The sequence below is a fragment of the Perca fluviatilis genome, chromosome 8 (assembly GCF_010015445.1).
Source record: "Perca fluviatilis chromosome 8, GENO_Pfluv_1.0, whole genome shotgun sequence".
NCBI classification, from domain to species: Eukaryota; Metazoa; Chordata; class Actinopteri; order Perciformes; family Percidae; genus Perca; species Perca fluviatilis.
Genome location: NC_053119.1, coordinates 15,389,909 through 15,411,010, shown reverse-complemented (window position 1 = coordinate 15,411,010; position 21,102 = coordinate 15,389,909). Strand labels below are relative to the sequence as shown.

The 21,102-nt window shown below is 41.9% G+C and overlaps 1 protein-coding gene across 2 annotated transcripts in view; it reads right to left on the bottom strand.

Moving 5' to 3' along the window:
* The window catches only part of igf1ra (insulin-like growth factor 1a receptor), a 77,533-nt gene that overhangs the window by 47,898 nt on the left and 8,533 nt on the right, over positions 1 to 21,102 (bottom strand). For both annotated transcript variants that reach the window (XM_039807892.1, XM_039807893.1), the window contains exon 2: positions 19,104 to 19,667. In XM_039807892.1, the coding sequence (XP_039663826.1) occupies positions 19,104 to 19,667 (564 nt within the window). The remainder of the gene's footprint in view (positions 1 to 19,103; positions 19,668 to 21,102) is intronic.

Here is a 21,102-nt window from a genome sequence, read left to right as displayed (position 1 = left end):
GCATTGTAAAGGCAGAGCGTGTATTTTTCTTCGCTGATCAAGTTTACTGCCAAGAGGCAGGGAACAGGCGACAGACCCAAGAGCAGTCACTGTTGTTTCTTTAAGCCCCACCTCCCCCCACTCCACCTCCTAACACACACACACACACACACACACACACACACACACACACACACACACACACACAACTATTCTCCACCACAAAGGCAGACATGCAAGACCTCCATTGAGCTATGTCAGAAAAATGCCACGCTGCAGACCATCCCCACAGTGGCCTGTCGCCAATATCCTGAATCAATCTGCAGTATGATAAGTATTTACATGAGAAAGTTAAAGTCAGTAAAACCACCAGAGATTCCTGGAATGGGTGTGTCACTTAGTTGACAGAAAAAAATGAAAGGAGAGCCACAGAAATAATGTCACAGACAAACACACTTCCTAGCACAATGCTTCCGTTGCAATTACAGACACACTACAGAGACAGAGATGCTCATTTCATTGGCGTCTCTATGTGACCACCTCACACAACGGTCCTATTCCACAGTTCAGTCAGTCAAACACAAAAATATACAATAAAATACAACGCCAACAATACAGCCGACTGAAGGACAGATTTTCACATTTCCTGGCTGGTAGTTAGATTCAGTTTCTTCTCCGCTCAATGTTGTAGCAGCCAAGGCTGGTGGTGATTAGTTGAGGGGAATCTTTTCCATTTGGCCTGGTAATAGATCAGAGCTGTGGGGGGTATTTCCGGGACTATGAGGGCGACAGACATGTTTGATCTTGACTTTGTCTTAAATAGATGTCAATGTGGATGTGACCTCACTGCTGTGTGAGGATATGAGAACCTCCGCCTTACTCTTTTAATCTCAATCATTTTTCACTCTCGACTCCTTCTCTTCCTCCAGTAGCCGGCCTCCCCGGCAGGACATGACCCACCCAGCTCATACTCACTTCATAAATCAGGAGCCGCGTCTCTGTCGCTGCACTTAAAAAAGGGACCACTGCACTGCCTTTCTTTGCTCTACCCTGAGAGGCCGCTTCCTCCCACTGCACCGGAGCCAAGAGTTTAAACACATGCTTGTGTGCAGCATTTTTTTGACACCCGCAGGCACAAAGTGACGCGCCAAATGCAGAGGTGTCTGCCTTCATGGCAGCACCAAAGAGCACATTGGGCAGAGCACGTACTTGCATGCTAGAAAGTAGCAACCTCCTTTGATATTTACATACAGTCCGATGAAAGATCACAAAAGGCTAGTGTGTGCTGCTATGTGGCTTGAATAAAAACAAATACTGTAGTAGGAACACTTAGTTGATTTTAATATACAGTGTTAAGATTTGTAACATTTGGCCACAGATTGTGACTGTGTTGCATTAAAAGAGCTTTTAGGTTAGATTCTACACAAAATAAGCAAAAAAAACATCAAAAATGTTATTAATGCTTAAACTCAAGTAGCAGTGGAGGCAGTGCATAGAAAAGGTCACAGTCTCAAAAGCATCACTGGTGGTCTGATATATTTCCTTTACTTAGGCCATCTGGTTTGGGTAATTACGCCGGCCATTTTAGGCTTTCACTTAATTAAAACATTGGTAAGTATACCAGAAGGTGTAAAAACTTCCAGGTTTGTGATTCTACATGGTACCTCAGCTGGAGTGTTTTTTATGACCAGGAGGCCTCCAGAGGCACAGAATGATAATAATACCACGGCTGCAGGGAGTAGGCCTGAGTCCAGCATATCTAACTGTTTTTCTACGTGCCAGTCATGCCACTGGTGCCAACCTAATGGCTCACAATCTGACTCGTACACACAGGCCGCACACCCAGGACTGTCCTTAAGCACATGTAGAGGAGTCCTGCCTCTGAAATCACCTGAATCTGCCAGCCAGAGTTCACACCGTCAGCCATAATCCATAATGATACAAAGAAGCGCTCCCATTGAACCCACCTCTCTCACCGCCGTACTTGAAGATGAGTTATGGATTCTCCAGTGCTAATGTTGCAATTCACAGACCTTTCCACACCTTAGTGATAAAATGAAGTCTGTCTTATGCTCTCTTCACTCCCCACACTCTCTCTTTCTATTGCTCATGCACATACAAAGTCATAGTGTGTAAGAGAAGCAGGCTACGGCCGGTTGAGGTTCAGATGAAAGAGTAAACCTGGCAGCATGCTCCAAATGAGAGCAAATTTGGCGTGTAGACGAAATGGCGGAATTGAGACCAAAAAAAGACATTTGGCTTCATTCGCTACAGTGTATACAGGATGTCAGATTTGTCAACATTTTTGGACAGCTAGAGCGTAACCTGAAAATGGTCAAGTAAATTGCTTAAGGTGGTGTATTCATGTTATGTTAAGTATATTTTATATTGCTTAATTTTTACTTAGTTTACTCTCTGCCTGCTCCTAGTGTGACTACAAGTGAATGCATGTATGCCACTAAATGAACACATCTGGAGGTGCATTTAATATTAGAATGGAGTAGATTACAAATTTCCCAGCCAATACTGATGTGTAGAATTTTCATTTGGCCAATGTCAATACCGATGCCAATGTTTGTCGTTTTCTTTTGCGCCAGGTAAACAAATAAATCTCATTATAAAAAAAATGATTCACACTTACTGTGAATGAGCAGAAATTACCCATCACAACTGGATCACCTTCCACCAAGCATGCTATTCAAGTGTTATAGACTGTGTGTGTGTGTGTGTGTGTGTGTGTGTGTGTGTGTGTGTGTGTGTGTGTGTGTGTGTGTGTGTGTGTGTGTGTGTGTGTGTGTGTGGGGGGGGGGTGGTGTGTGTGTGTGTGTGTGTGTGTGTGTGTGTGTGTGTGTGTGTGTGTGAGACAATGCAGTCTTTGGACCACTGGCCCGGATCACACTTCTTGATTATTCGGATGTAAACAAAATTAGCCACTTATTTGAAAAATGGCATGGAGCAGAACAAAACAGGGGGGGGACGGAGGCTCAAATGCGGAGGCTCAAATGCATACATTTGAGCCTGAGGAAACGATACTCTGCAGTGCAGATGAATGACTCGCATAAGCAGAGCAAAAACATCACAATGCTACAGTTCCTTGAACAAAAGCTACTTTGTGCCTGAGTTGGCTACATGGCTGTATGTATGTGTCTGGCTACACACACATACATACAGTACATAGAGCACATGCCACCCGCATGCCAGGAGACAGTGACACACAACCCTTCTCACACACACCTCCCTGCTGATTCATTTTCAGGATGACACACATTTGGAGTTGGATTTTAAATACATATACATTTAAACACATGAGTTGACGCTGAGTTTATTGAGTTAATTAAAGACTCTTAAAAAGTTGCGTGGCAACATGGTGAAAACCGGAGTTATGTGACCTCCAATCCGATTTGGATAAAGCTTTATAAACAGAAAAATGTCAAAAGCATGTCTGGAATGTAAATGTTTCAACAAAAAAAAAAAAAACATTCAGATTCAGCTATTGTATTATTCATAAACAAATAGTTACATTGCTGCATTGAAAAGGAGACGAAGAAGAAGAAAAAAATAGCACGACTGCTACTTGTTTACTGTAACGGAAGAAAACAAGAGACGGGCTTCCACTAATGTAGCATTTTGATATATGAAAAGAAATGTGTCTCTCTATTTTACATGAGGCCATTTCCATGTACAGAAAAAACAACATTTACAGTATGTATTTTAATTGAACCATGCATCTTTGTTCTATGTTTCTGCCTCAATACCACAAGGCATAATTCCTTTCCACCAAAAAACTGATATTTTTGATGCATCCATACTGTAGCTACGAGCATAAACAGCAGATAAACAAAAATGTTGCGGTCCCACTGTTACTGGCTGAGAAAACAACCCGAGAAAGTCAAAGCAGGATGAAGTTTGAGGGGTTTTCCTAAATAGGAGCATTGGTGTCATTACCCCACACACAGGCGAAGGAAGGGAGAAGGAGAGAAAAAGGAAGGGTTGGAAGATAATACCATATATTATGCAGGGAGGTAGGTGGAATGCAAAAACAAGCTTTTTACAAGCAAGTACATGTCTGGTCTGGAAAAGTGCTCACAACACTACATATAAGTCAGAACATTGTCTCACTGCTGGGAAGGGCTGAGACACGGAGCACAGCCCAGCAAATACACAAGTGTATTTTTTACCGTATCATGGTGGGATGACGGATTTTGACTTACTCATCATCAGGAAGTCCGGGCATTTTCAAACCACATCAAAATTAAACAGTGAGGTATACCAGAACAAAAGCTAAAGCAAGCTGGCGACCATTGCAAGGAAAGCCTACGCTGATGTGTGAGTAATAAAATATGAAGTAGAATGGGCGGCGTTTACATGCAGGCTGTGGGCTAGTGTCTGTCATGTTTATCACACAGCCACAGAGAGAGAGAGGTGATTCCTGACGCACACTCAAGTGCAAACAAGCCCCGCAAGCCTTGTCTCTGTAATTGATGCACTAATAGGAGTGGGTGGTGGGGGGGGGGGATGGTGTTGGAACCAAAGGGGGACGAGTCCAGACTGGGACTTCAAAAGGCCTGCTGGAAGCTTCAACAAATGCGCTCTCATCGGACACAACAGGACAGAACAGATGAAAGGCGTGCTAATGCACCTCCACCTCCACCCCCATCGAGCATCCATTCTGCTCTATCAGCAGCAGACCTGAGGAGCCAGGCTGCCAGAGGAGGATGGATAGTATCAAAACACACACAGGCAGTGGGGGTCAATGAGTTCTTAAAGTCTGTGAGCAAGCTAATCATTGAACAGCAGATCCCTCAACAGGGAAGGTCAGACATACATTCAGCAAGCTTAAATTTATTTATTTTATTTAATATTATCTTTTATCATATGATAGGTTTATGTTGTGTTATTGTTTTGAAAACGTCTATTGCCAAAATGAATTATACCAAGAAAATTGCAGTTAAAGGGTGGGTTCACCCCAACTTTAAGTCCCCTTACTAGTATTTTCTGGCTGATAATGACCATGCAATATGATTGAAAGCCTTACAGAAAAAAAAAAAAAAAAAACTCTGATGCTTAACTTTTAAGCCAACAAGGATAGGAAGTCCTAAAAGCGTTATGGATGAAATCATAACGGCTACTAAGATTGCATGTCAACAGATTCATCTCCATGACAAATGAGCTAACTCCATTTGATTATAACGGTTTTGTGATACAGCTAAAGGTCTGAAAAAGCCAGTAAATGGACCAATGTGGGATTCAACTTTCGTGCTTTTAAAAAAAACATATTTTCTTACTCGGGGTTCTGACCACTCCAATACAATTTAGGTGAATGGAATTTTGTTTGTGGTGCTCACAGCTTTTAAAAAAAAAGAAAAAGAAAAAAAAGACATTTAGAACATTTTATTTTATTCATTATTATGTTATTGTAAATGTCACTTTGCATACAGTTGCTATATTGTGATATATACACATATTTTAACCACATCCCCCGGCCCTAGCCTACAGAGAAATCTATCCGATTATCTCATTATGGGTCGGCACTGTGTTATCTTGCTGGTGTCCTGTGGGGTTACAGGAAAAACAGCGACAACATTTTCCTGTCACCTTACCCCATTTGCCATTATAGAGTCACAATAATCTTTAATGTCCTGTGAGTCTAAGGCCAATTTAGCGAGGATGAATGAGGATAGTGGCAGCTCCCAGGTGACGCGGCCTTTCCCTCCCTCCAAGCAGAGAAAAAGCTGCAGTGGGGAGCTCCAGAGACCTCTATATTTATCTGACACAGTAACAAACCGCTGTCTGACTGCTGCGTGGTGCAGTACACCAGCTGTACAGTTTCTCTTCAACCAAACCCCCCCCCCCACCCGCCCTATCCTTCTTTTGACTCTGTTCCACTGTGACCAGTGACGAGGGAACCAGGGATGACCCAGCAACATGTCATCACTTCGAGAGTCTTCATGAATAAAATCGCATTTACATCCATGTCTACGGGAAGAAGAAATACACAGAATTCTGACACTGTATAGCTCAATGGCGGCACTTCACACTGCTGGATTTCTCTACAGGAGGAGCCATATTTCAAAGTTGTGAGCCATATTTCATCCTGGGCCACCCCGATGCTGACAAAGCACTAACTGGTGATTGCTGTGTTGGAGTGGCCCATTGAGGCGGCCGGCCAAGGAGCTGCCGTTCTGCCAAGAATTTCATGCCAAGAGGGCTGGAGAAGGCAGAGGAGCCCCAGCCACCTGTGCCTATTAGGCTGCGTGCTGACAACTGCACTAGGCCCTGGGGATCCCACCCAAACAAGCTAAGGAGAGAGAGGAAGGGGAGGCAACAGATAGGGTCAAAGTTATCTTTCAAGGTTATTTTTCAGTCATTGAGAGAAAGTAGACTAATGACATTAGAAAAGCCAGGCTGCTTTATGGATTGTTGACATTAAAAGATACATGGGGGAAGATTTGTAAGTAAGGAGCTGACATGATCAAAACTTTGTTTGGAGCCAATATAAAGTCAATCCTTCTGCTGACTAACGGGGAACTTGAAGAAAGGGTTTGAGGGGAAGTGTGTTGTTGTCACAGGCATTTTATTTGGCTCTGTAATTCATGAGATTTTCTTGTAATGTGATTGTCCTGTAATTTTATGTTCTTTCATCTCCTCATTGTGCACATGCTCCAAAAAAGAACAGACGGCAAAACACGGCTGGCACGCTGAGGCCTGCTTTATCTCCTTTATAGATAGTACACACACACACACACACACACACACACACACACACACACACACACACACACACACACACACACACACACACACACACACACACACACACACACACACACACACACACACACACACACACACACACACACACACACACACACACACACACACACACACACACACACACACAACTCATCGTGAGCTAAGCTGCTGCAGGATGTAAAAACTATTCTTTACTCATTCTACATTCACTTATTCTAGATGTGATTATAAGATGTATCTCTATTCAAACTTTGTGCCAGCTTCTTTAGTACCAAAGCTATTTGGTCGCAAAGCTTTAAAACAAGACACGACCCACATGGACATGCCCTTGGATCTGTTTTCAAAGAAAGACACACATTTCAGTCATGTGGAGGGAAAGGTAGAGAGAGTAGATCAGATCCACCACCCCCTCGCCTCCTTACCACACACCAGTGAAGGAGGACTCGAGTCCTGGACTCGGACTCGAGTCCAACTCGAGACTCTATTCTCTGGACTCGTGACTTGACTTGGACTGAAGTCTTGTACTTTGAGTCGGACTCTAAGATATATAAAATCAGACTGAGCATTCATGAAAAAGGACTCGGACGTTGGATGAAGTTTCTGACGAAATAGGTTTTATAAACCTATTTTATAAACCTATTTTATTTTTTTAAAATAGGTTTTAAAAATATGATATAAAAGGTTACACTTTTCCTGTTTCGGGCTCGAAGACCGGCCGGGAAGCAGCTGGGGAGACGTTCCATCCAGGGTTGATGTTCTTTTGGGGCTAACACCGACAGTATTAACAAAAGATGAAGCCACCATGTCTTGAGAAGCTTCTTGTTTATTGTTAACGGTTAACTCACTTTACATCGTCTTTGGGATCTCTTTTTTTCCTCTCGCTTCTTCCTCACAGTCACACATACGCTTCTCAGTTGGACACCGCTACCTTGCTCTCTCCTTGCTTGACAACACACTCACTAATGTCGCTCACTTAACGCTGCATTCTCGCTACTTTCACTACTCTCGTAACAAAGGAGTTGATATCTATATATGCAACTGTAGTGCATGATTCGCGGGCTCCCTACTACATGTTCACATTTGGAAAATGCAGAGATGCGCCTCAGATCGTGAAGTTCGCCTACTTGGATTTTGAGTGCCGCTAAATGTTGTTTAGAAAAAAAGTCAGTAAATAAACTCTTTTTACAATTGTGACAGTGGTGTCATTTTTGCTTAATGTAGAGCCTCTTTTTTTTTTAGTATATCAGCGCTTTAAAAGTTGCCAGATTGGAGTCTTCAACACAAACTCAACCTTGATGACTCGACTCGGACTTGAACTCCGTTAATGGTGACTCGACTCGGACTCTTCTTTGGTGACTCGGACTCGAACGCTGGGGACTCGACAGTTGGTGACTCGACTACAACACTGCCACACACACACACACACACACACACACACACACACACACACACACACACACACACACACACACACACACACACACACACACACACACACACACACACACACACACACACACACACACACACACACACACACACACACACACACACACACACACACACACACACACACACACACACACGGGAAGAAAATAGAGGAGCAGTGTTTCTGTGACCTCAGTGATCCTGACTAACTATTCTGGCAAAGGAGGTTACTCTCCTCTTTCTGCTGTATGCCAGCGTACATCCTCACCTCTGCAGGAGAGATTTGTCAGCAGGAGATTTTTTTTTTTTTTTTTTCCCCCCGCTGTGGAATTAATCCGTGCTCTCAGAGCTTACTTGCAGGCATGGCGCATTATCTCCCAGGAAGCACTGCCAAGCCAGCCCAGCAGTGAGTAAATGGCTGGTCTGGCCTGCACTATATGGAGGGATAGAGCCGAGGCATGCTGCAGACAGAGGCGCGGCTCAGGCGCTAAAGGCAGGCACAGGCACAGGCAGCAGGCACAGGCAGCAGGCGTGGGGCAAACATCTCTCTCACCTCTCTGAGAGGCGTCAATAAAAGGCCGAGATAACCCTCATCCTTCCTGCCATTTAGAGCGGGAGTGAAGGGAACCTACCACAGAGCCAGGGGGGCCCCACGGCTCTGTGAGAGGAAGTTATACTATTCACGCAGATTTATGAATGAGTGGTGAGAGAGCAAAGGATGAGTCACAGCTTCCGAACTGTACAACCAGAAGGCAGCAAGCAGCCTATCACCAGAGGCACTGGGTGGCTCAAATAGGCATCAAACGGGCTAGAACCACACACTTTACTCTGGGGTGACACACACATTTACAAACACACACACAGACATCGATGAACACCGCAGGCGCAGTCACAGTAGGCACACGCAACCTGGGCACAAAGAAGAGGAAAATGTGTAAACGAAGAGGGATGGCACGTGAGAGAGGAGATGGAATGTATGTGTATGTGTGTGTGTGCATGAGTACCTGTGTGTTTATGTGCAAGTGTGGCTTGCAGCATGACACAAAGGTCCTATTTTGGCCAATCAAGTATATGAGAGGAAACCTAGGAAAAGAGGTCAATCTGTCAGTGCTTTGAGAGGAGTCCTCTGTAAGCCACAGAGGACAGGAGTCGGATAAACTCACAGCGCCGGCCATCAATGGACAATAAGCCCTGCTGTTCATACATGGACAATAACACACTGTCTAACCAAGTCATCATCAATGAACTTTGTTAACTTACAATAAGCAAATTGAAATGCAGGGAAAGACACTGTTGTTGAAATTAAAAGTAAGCAATAGCAGTCGGCACGTGTCTGTGGCTTTTCATGAGTTTCACCACATTTTGCTCAAGCAGTGAGGCAAATATACAGTATGTTACAATTTTGTGTTTGGGAGGAACTCAAAACAAATTAACGCGTGAGGCAAAAAGGATTCCATTCTGACCAATCACACTCGCCACTCGTGCTCCAGGCCTCTCAGAAGTCCAAAGGCAACCAATAAAACCAATTGAGCAGAAAAACTATTTGTAACCAAACAGGGTTTTTCCACTTTCTTTAAGAGGGCTCAGGTTCTTGGTACTCAGAGAAGAAGGTCTCTGTTTTGGGTGAATGTACTAACATCGGCTGGTAACACTTCCCAAGAATGACATTTATGAATGTGACCTAGATGGGAGAAAATGTGGCAAAGGCCAGGAGAAGGAAGGAGAAGGGGGGAGGGAGGGTACAGGGATGTAGATGGAATGTACTGAGACAGAAAACACACACACACACACACACACACACACACACACACACACACACACACACACACTATTTTCTGTTAACATTAAAACAGTGTACTGTATGTTAATACAACTAGAATTTGCTGACATGACTATCAACTATAAAACCCCTTAAACTCTAGTTGAGATGAGTACTACTTGTACTAGCTACAGCCAGCAGCCAGTTAGCTTAGCTTAGCTTAGCATAGAATAAAGACTGGAGGGAACAGCTAGCTGGGCTCTGTCCAAATGTAACAACCAGAACCTCTAAATTATGTTTGTTTAATCAGAACAAAAACTGAACTGTAGTTTCATATTGTGTTGAAATGTTGTAGCTTCATATTTAATGTACATGAGATTCTGTACAGACAAATCTCTGCAAGATTTCCTAAAATATTTATCTATTCTTATAAAAATTGTTAATATGATTTGCTAATATAGCTATAACACTAGCATTACAGCCTGTTTGCTAAAATATCTACACAATGTAAGATTTGCTACTATAACTCAAATTTGCTCATTTTAATTATAGTAGCAAAGTTGTTCTTACTTTCCACTTATTCATTTACTGATACACTAACTGGCTTCAATCTGGATATCAACACGTGTGGGCGATATTGTGGCAATCAATAACTGATCGAAAGATAAGATGATTTGGGGCAACCTCTAGCCCACCCAGTAAGAGCGTGCGCCCCATGTAGGCTGAGGCCGCTTTGCAGCGGCCTGGGTTCAAATACAACCTGCGGCCCTTTGCTGCGTGTCATCCACCATCTCTCTCCCACCTTTCCTGTCTATCCACTGTCACTCTGAAATAAAGGGAAAAAAGCCCCAAAAAAATAATCTTAAAAAAAGATAAGATGTTTCAAGTCAGAGATTTTCCCATGGAGGTACAGTACATACTAGGGGTGGTACGGTTCCGAACCGTTCAGTTGTCCCGGTTCGGAACACACACACACACACACACACACACACACACACACACACACACACACACACACACACACACACACACACACACACACACACACACACACACACACACACACACACACACACACACACACACACAAAAAAAAAAAAAAAAAACACACAAACACACACACACACACACACACACACACACACACACACACACACACACACACACACACACAATGCAGGAAAAAACGGAGATGAGACGTACAGGAGGACCTGACAGCTACGCTCGTTATTGTAAGTGCAATGATAAGTTAAAGTCCAATAAGTACTTTATCAAACCGTATGAATGTGTGTCCCAGGCCAGAATAGGAAATTAACTAACAATGTAAACTTTTTTTTATGTTTAATGTATTCTGACTTATTCAAAAGACAGACCTTTAAGAGTTCCTCTCTTTATCTTTTAAAGGATACATTTTTGTAAGAGCTACACTGAAGTTGGCAGTTTGATAAATGCAAGTTATTTCAATTGATATTCTGTAATATTTTAATCTTCATGTGCTAAAAAGGCACATAAGTTCCTGTAGATGACAATAAACATTCTGCTTTTTTTGCCAAATAAATGAAAAGCTTGTTGAAATCATCAGTTTCTTCCCTCTTGCTGTATCAAAATCTCACCTAGCTTTCCTCAGAGATGGTCCCAATAATGTGCTTAAAGTCAAGTCAAATTCAGTTTGCGCATGATTACATGATATAACAATATAATTATTTAATACTGTATCCTACATTGTGGGTAATTAAGCTAAATATTATATGCTGAAGTATATTTCTGGAGTGTTAAATATTAAAAGAAAAAATAACAAGAACCGTACAGAACCGAAAACCGTGACCCTAAAACCGTGATACGAACCGAACCGTAGGTTTTGTGAACCGTACCACCCCTAGTACATACCACAGCTGAAGGAGCAGCAGTAAAGGAATAACAAAAGAAGCTGTTGTGTCCGGGCTCTCTCTCCGACACACACGTAAACATAAACACACACACACACAACCCTATTTACAGCCTGTTGTCGCTTCTCTTGCCCTTGTACCACTGTTTCAAAAGACGTAAGCGCCTAAGAACACAAAGAGAACTGAGGGCTGCCGTGAAGGGAGCTTTGTCTGCTTTCTGTAATGTATTTATTTCAATGACACCATGGAGTTGTAACCCCGTGAATCAACAGGTCCCCACTCCTCCGTGGAAATAATAAAGACAAGGGCAGACGCGCACACCAACAGTGCCAGCAGGGCCAGAGTTAACTGAACAGGACGAATGTCTCAAGTGTTTAATACATCCTCCTGAAGTTACCTACAAGGGCCATCTACACTAATGTGTTGAAATGCTGGGTATTTACCCAGCACAGGCCAAGTTACACCCCTTCCACCAGGACGCTGTGGTGACCTGGTGAACAGAGAGAAAATTTAGAGCATGCTAGTGGAGAACATGATGGATCTGATTTTTCCATATTTAGTCTGGTGGTTGTGAGAGGTCAGGAATGAATGAGTCCGATCGACATGAGTGCCATCTCTTTGGCACTAACACTGGCACGCTGCCTAAGCTTTGTACAAAATGGAGCAGAGCGCAGGCGAGTAGCCTGGTGGAAACATCAGATGTATGGGTACTGAGTCATAGTGCTGAGTGTGCCCCCAGGAAAGCACCAAACTGTCAAGACTGGGAATTTGAGCCCTTTTCTGCATCCTGTCCTTATAACCGCAGGACTTCGACAAGCTTCAGAAAACTCATTAAATATTTAAAAGCTTCCTTGTATCTGCTGTTGGATGTTGGCTAAACAAAAACCACTGACAGGCTGAACATAAGAACTCGGCCCGCCTTGGCGCACAACACCCTCAAACACAAAATAGACCTACATCAATATCATCACCAAGATCAGATTAGCTCCTTCTCACTGCCAACAAATAGTCTCTGTATGGCCCTGCACATGTAGTCTGCACATACAGCCTGTGCTGTGTATTTCCCCCTCTTTATCCCCTCACAACTGCAATGAGTAAGCCAGCAGGAATTTCTACCTTATATACTTAAAGGGGCAGACTCATTCGACCCAACATACATGCCTAAAGCCTAAAGTATCAATTAATCTATCTCTTAGCCAGCACAAACCGAGCATAATTTCTGCTCAGTTCGATATTTCTGCAACTAATCTGGACAACAAGTATGAGTTATGTAGTAGCTCCAGAAATCAATTTACAAAAGCCTCTGAGGGATAAGGAGGATTTGCATTCTGTTTTCTCTCTGACTAATTTATATTTTCTTGTCAATAATGTTTTGATTAAATGTATTAGCACAGAGAGCAAGAAAATCAAACCACCAACAAGTGAAAAGAGAAACAAAGAAAAATATCTGTTAACAATCAGTTGGATGGAACTCTTTTAAAAGATAAGCCTTGTGATATTGTGTAGGTCTCTTATTGTCAATAATTTCCAATCTCAAAGACCAAAACCAACAATTGATTGTATCTAGTAGCTTATTCCTAAGTGGCATGCTGTCCAGAAAACACATTAAAAACACATCATAAAAATGTACAACTTCCTCTTGTTTGAGTAATGTTTGCTAAAAACCTACAGTGCCTAACTTTAAAAGAAAAGTATTTATTATTTTTTGGAAATGACACTATTTATTTGGGAAGATTCACATTTTTAGTTGGAACCAATGGGCTTGGGGCTACAGTCTCACAGACAGTGAAGGGAAGTCAGAAAGCATCAAGAGACAGATTGTTGGTTTTGGTTCTTTCATTGGATTTGCGGACAATAAGAAAATCACAGAATATTGCTCTATCAACTCTATCAAAAGATATCAAACTGTAAAAATCGCACACAAAAAACTGAGAAAAAAAAAAAAGAAAAAAGTCTGAACCTGCTTACCCTACATCCTCTAAAAGAAACTGTTTTCCACTGTGGAGTGGCCTTAGGTCAGAGCACTCAGACCAGAGATATCAAGTGGGTCTCTGGCAAGGAGGGAGTAAACATTATCAAATGCAAAAGTCTCCCGGGCCGGTGGAGAGCTCTCCCAACTGCCAAGCCTCCAAAATGCTTTCGCTCTGTTGCGTTACTTCTGGGTTCAGTACAAGGACACAGAGCACAGACTGTCTGCGGCATAACAGGACAGCGGGTCTCCTTATGTCAAATTTCACCGTACACCACGATAGCTAAAATGCAAACTGACACTGCACCACTTTCAACCAAATACATCTCAGTATGCTTTCTCAAAAAACAAAGTATTTTCAGTATGTGGACATTTTGATTCATTAAACATTGACAGGCATACTTGACAATTGTCTATTAATATCAAAATGAAACATTCAGTACATGATGTTTCATGATGATTTTCCTTAAAATCAGACAGCACGCTGTAAGTTAATATTCTATTAAATAAAGAATTAGTGATGTATATTTATTAAGAGGAAAGCCCCTTGAGATGTGCCATCTCGTTTTCGAGGTGACCTCAAGAAAAAAACATAAATCACAAACATACATACAGTACATACTGACAGACAAAAGACAATATGGTATATGAGGGCTAGTGAGTGAGAGAGGGTGTGCCTCCCTGTGGAGCAATGAAGACTAACCTGCCCTCAGACGGGGCATGGACACAGCAGCATGTTTTCTTGGTAATCTGCCTAATTTTAAAAACCTCTTGTCTATCTGGCTTTGCTCAGATTCAGGGGCAGAAGGAAGGCCTGTCTGCCGCAAGCACAGAGACCTGAGGAGGCTACTTGGAGCAGGCCAGACAGTTTTCAGTCACAGGATCCACTAAAACTCAAAGCAAACAGCGTGTGTTGTCAAAGGACTCAGGGCCTGGCCAAACAAGCCGGTTGGCTGTGACCACTGCAGTGATGAGAGAATGTCTCCCGACAAGTAAACAGCGGAGAGATATCTGACAGCCATAGCTGTTAACAGCCCTCTGATAAGCCCTGCAGAAAAGAGTGAGGTGAAAATAGAGGATGAAAACTCCAGCAGAACAACTGACAAGGAAAATCTGAGATGAGAGCCAGGCTGAGGCTAAGCGAATTGGGGAACGCTAAAACGGCAAAAAAACGGACAGACAGCATGTACGAAGAGGGGAAAGCAGCACCAGGGAAGGCAGGGAGGATTTACGAGGAAGCATGGGGGGGGAGGTGGGTTGGGGGTATGAAGGAGGGACAACCATTTTTCAACCCTCCAAGCACTGCGCTTTAGCGAGAGCTTGCTGTTGAGCTTGTATACTTGACATTTGTCTGACATTTCCCCTCAGCGCCCCTCCACCTCTCTACGCATTGCTGCCGGCCACTAAAAAGCACCCTGAACCTCTGCTCCCACTCCCTTCCATCCAGCCCCAAGTACAACAGTACAGTAACCTGGCTGATTCTGCCAAGCATCATATATACACATTCACCTCTCATCTACAGTGCTGCTCATGATTATTGGAACCCCTGCTACAGTCGACTAAAAAGAGGAATAAAAAAAAAAATCATCTTTTGGAAATTGATCTTAATGCGTTAATTGAAAAAAATTGGAAAAATCCAAACTTTGAGAACACACATTTTCTTTGTGAATGAATAATGTATCGTAAATAAATAAACGTTCTTCCTTAAAATACAAGGGGCATAAGTAAGTACAGTCCTATGTTAAATTCCCATAGAGGCAGGGAGATTTGTATTTTTAAAGGCCAGTTATTTCATGGATCCAGGATACTATGCATCCTGATAAAGTTCCCTTGGCCTTTGGAATTAAAATAGCCCCACATCATCACATGCCCTTCACCATACCTAGAGATTGGCATGGGGTACTTTCCATAAAATCATCTCTCAATGCAAATCAAATCAGCTATTAGGCTAACTGAAATAAAACCATGCCAAACATTATTCATTCACAAAGAAAATTGGTGTTCTCAAAGGTTGGATTTTTCCTAATTTTTTCAATTAAGGCATTAAGATCAATTTCCAAAAGATTATTTTTTTATTCCTCTTTTTAGTCAACTGTAGCAGGGGTTCAAATACTTATGAACAGCACTTTAATACGCCCCAAACTGCTGTGGGAAACAGTATCTGGTAGGTGGACAAACATGTGGAAAGAGGAGTTTTTGTTGTTGCTCTGTAAAGCACTAGAAGGCCCAGAGGCTAAAGTAGTGTGCTAGGCATGTAGTGTAATTAAAGAGGAGACCGGGCCATATTGACTACAAAACCACTGAATGCCCTTGAAGGAACATCTGTACTGGAGAAAAACAAGACAATTATGAGGAGGGGTGGAGGGAGGAGAGAGGAATCTTAAGCAGGAAGGAGAGAGGTAGACACATCAAGCCTCTCACTGTCTAAAAAGACAGTGAGAAATGTTATCTGTGCATGAAGCCTGGAATATTAACAGACCTCACAGACCTGCTCTAGCTTTTTATTCTGTCCTATTATTGCTTCAGTTACTCCTCCTTTTTCCCCACTGTGTAGCTCCCCGGAGCCTTTCTCTGCAGCCTTGAGACCTCAGGGCCCTCTAGATGAATGCATTTACCCTGACCTCGGCCTGGGCCTCACAGAGAAGTGAACTGGTTGAAACAATACTCCTGCTCTGCCTCTCAAGTCTGACATGAGAGAACAAAAGGGAGTTTCACCACAACAACACTATACAGTATCTACTGTGGGAAGAGCAGAGGTGACTTGAAGGTCATTCGCAATGTAGCATTTTGTAAATAAAGCAAATTTAAGAGGGTTTTCTTTTGTTTTTTTGAACAAAGATATGCAAATAAAACCAAAAACTATTTTAATTCATTTCAATTCACATAGCCAACTGTATATGGATTATGGAATGGATAACAACATGCAGGGAGCTCCGACAGGAAAGTGCATGCAAGAGTAAACAGAGGCACAACAATAAACGCCATAGCTTTTCTATAGAGACAGACGTGGTCACTAGGGAAAGGACGCACGCTTGATTTCCACTATTTGTTCTGGAGGGTCTCCGGGGGTGAAGGAGGGTGGTGTCTGAGACTCCCAACTTACCATGGGAGCTGTACACAGGTCTTCAAAAGAAAAGGCCTGGAGGAAATTTCCCACCATTATTTCACACAGATGAGAGGACAGAGGAAATAGCACAGAGCAGAAGTCTGACAAGTTTTCTTTTTTTTTTATGGCAAAACAAAAGTCAAGTTGGACATAATCCTTTTCACCAAGAACTAAACATTTATCTGTATATCTTTTACTTACTCCACTGTACAGTATGGGTATTCAGTCTCCAGAGAGAGGGAAATACCAGTGGCCAGTCTTCCCTCAAGTACGAACGTGTTAATAGTCTATGCAAAATAAACAAATAAAAAGGGAAATAGTACACAACAACACCAAAGCTGTGGCATTGCTATACCCTCTAAACCACACATAAACAACATCTTCTATCAAAGCAAAGCAGAAGAAAAATGGAAGGCCATAACTTTTCCTATTATTTGTCTGAAAATGTCTACACATCATACAATAATAATAATTTTGTGATTACCATTTCAACTGTTGAGATAGGGAATTGTGTGTTATTCTTGAGTTCAGTCTGTGAAGGAATTCCAACCTCTGATGAAAACAACCTCTGCAAACCCTCTGCACCCTTGGATAAATGTTTTAAAAATAAAAGCATAGATGGCCAAAGGAAACAACTAGGAGCTTTATATCTTAAAAATAACTGCATTAAAGCAGTACAAGCAAGAAACATGATATGAAAAAAATCTGATTTTATGTGAGAAAGAACGGAACATTTCATCAACAGCTCAACTTAGTCTGTCTGTGTCAGACAGGTGCAGGAGTATATTACAAAGGCTTGAACTGTCTTTTACAGTAGTTTTGAAGAGGCATGAGACAGCTAATCTGGTTGTCCCAATTTCTAATCAAAAAAGCACAAGCTGTCTCTCACTGTGAAATCGGAGAGAGAAAAAGAGGTGAAGATATGCAACGTTGCTACAAGCTGCTACACCCTTGAGAGCAAATACACATAACTGAATTAATTCAAACCTGCAGATTGAGAGAAATGTTTATTTATTTATTTATTTATTTATTTATTTATTTATTTATTTATATATATATATATATATATATATATATATATATATATATATATATCTCAAAAGTTTGGACACACCTTCTCATTCAATGTGTTTCTTTATTTTCATGACTATTTACATTGTAGATTCTCACTGAAGGCATCAAAACTATGAATGAACACATATGGAATTATGTACTTTACAAAAAAAGTGTGAAATAACTGAAAACATGTCTTATATTTTAGAATCTTCAAAGTAGCCACCCTTTGCTTTTTTTGATAACTCTGCAAACCCTTGGTGTTCTCTCAATGAGCTTCATGAGGTAGTCACCTGAAATGGTTTTCACTTCACAGGTGTGCTTTGTCAGGATTAATTAGTGGAATTTTTCCCCTTATTAATAAAAAAGCAAAGGGTGACTACTTTGAAGAATCTAAAATATAAGACATGTTTTCAGTTATTTCACACTTTTTTGTTAAGTACATAATTCCATATGTGTTCATTCATAGTTTTGATGCCTTCAGTGAGAATCTACAATTTAAATAGTCATGAAAATAAAAAAGGAAATGCATTGAATGAGAAGGTGTGTCCAAACTTTTGGCCTGTACTGTATATATTATGACCCTCCTCTGAACTGTTTTTAAAAATGCATGACCCTACTGCGGGGCTGAAGTTAACTCCACCAAATTCTTCAATATACCCCTTTTCATAAATTACAAAAAATCCCTAAGGCAAATATTTAACTGACATGGTCCAGACAGGTAGACTAGCTCATTTCTTGGCAGAGCAACTTTAACCTCAACTGAGCATGCCTTTCTAATACCTGGTGCTCTATATTGCAGCCATCCTTCACTCCACAAATAGCCTGATCTAAAGACAAGGTCTCTATAATGAACAGAGAGGAAATGTTTGCACTGGCCCGTGGACAATCCTGCAGCCTGACGGAAATGAAGGAAAAACACTGCATAGATTCATGGGATTTGTTCGCTGGTTAAAGAATGCACAATTTCAGAATGTTTATAAGACGGGAAACCTCCTACATAGATCAAAGTCACATCCGCATTTACTGTACTTTTATCACGAAATGTTGCACACTGCCGTTATCAAAACTTATATAGCCAACTTTCCGTCTAAAGCGGCTTTATTCTTTCTCGACATTATTTGCTCGGATAAAGTATAACAAATAAAAACACCATAGAATTCAGGTTACCTTTCTGGCACTGGTTGGAGGTCCAACAGCGGTAGTTGTACTTGTCTTTTAACAACGTCCGCTGACAAAGAGGGTTATCCTCCATGATTCCTGGGCAGACATTGTCACACTCCTTTGGCTTCTTATTCCCATTGATAATGTTGTTGGTTCCAGCATCCATAATAAGAGACCAGTCTACCGAGTCCAGGTAGCAGAGCTCAGGGTTCTTTTCAATCCGCACGGCTCCGCGGGTGATGTTCCTCAGGTTGTACAGGCCGATGTCCTTCAGGCTGGTCATCTCGTAGATCACAAGGGCGTAGTTGTAGAAGAGATTGTGGCCCCGGATGACACTCAGGTTAGGGAAGAGCAAGCTGAGGCTGTCCAGGCCCGAGACGCGGAACAGCAGCAGGTAGTCGGTGATGATGGTCAGCTTTGGGAAGCTGAGGGAGCGGAAGGCCTCCTGGTGGAAGTTGTTGGTCTTGTCGTTGATGAGGAGGATCCGCAGGTAGCCCTCCACCACCGTACAGTTTTCCAGCCGCTTGAACTCGCCAATCTCATTTCGGATGTCGATACTCGGACCACAGACTGGAAGACATAAGAGAGACGACACATGAAGGCGCATCTTTATTCTCTTAACCAAGAAATGTCATCAAGAATGCATGTTCAATAGAGAGTATTACAGATTTTCTTTTGTATCAGAAATGAATGTAACAGAAGTGTTTGGTGTGGAATACAGCAATGCTACATATAGATTAGCATGTAGATTACTTTTGCCAAAAGACTTCTTAAAGCAGACTGTATAATCCTGTTAGTCATGATGGTAGGGCTGGTACTTTGCTGGCAACATGTCATACATACAAATAATACAGAGCTCTGAAAAAAGACAGTGTGTTGATACACCTTCTGTATCCATTATATGGGACGCTAACAATTTCCTGTCACCTCAGATAACCCCAGCGTTAGAATAAGCCATACCTCTGTGCTCGGAAAACACTTGAAACCACAATGCCTACACACACACACACACACACACACACACACACACACACACACACACACACACACACACACACACACACACACACACACACACACACACACACACACACACACACACACACACACACACACACACACACACACACACACACACACACACACACACACACACACACACACACACACACACACACACACACACTTTATTATTGATGACAATCAGCTCTCCCTTTAATCATGCCTATGAGTTACTACATCTGGGACTTGATGGTAGATGATATTCTCATAATGTTATTGTGCTGTGATGCAGTGGTTTCATTACCTTATTTACCTCATGTACTCACAGCCCTGTCAAAATGAGCTCAAGTGTGCCTTTATCGACACCACCTGTCATGTTCCAAATGTGTTTATATACAGTAAATTGATTTCAAACTTATTTTACACTATATAACCCTTTTCATGCAATTGAAAGAACAATGTTTGGGTCGCTCCGGTCAAGTTTGCGTTTGACTACTTGGAGTGGTAGAAGTTTGAAGTTTCCAGTTTTGAAGTTTATCTATTACTTTTAGCTCACCATTTTAAACATTTAGCCATTCATTTTTAGCTAGGCTATTTACTTTGAGCTATTTAACCATTATGTTACTTTTAGCTAACTATTTGTCCATTACTCTTGGCTAACATTAACAATTTTAATCCATACTTTTGGCAATTAAAAAAATACATCAATACTTTTAAATATCTCTTTCAACCATTTAGCTATCTACTAACAATTTAAAGCTATAGTGCATAGTTTCTGTCTCCCCCACGAGGAATTCTAAGTAATGACAACAACACAGTCGTTGCATTCACATGGCGCAAGCCTTCCGTGACCACGCACCACCCCCACCCAGCCATAACTGACAACATGATGGACTCTTCAGAAGATTATCTTTTTATCTAATTATCTTCACTTGAGTTTCTGCGCGCGAAAGTCGCCGGACTACACCATTTCCTAAACACAGCCATACTGAGAAATACAGAG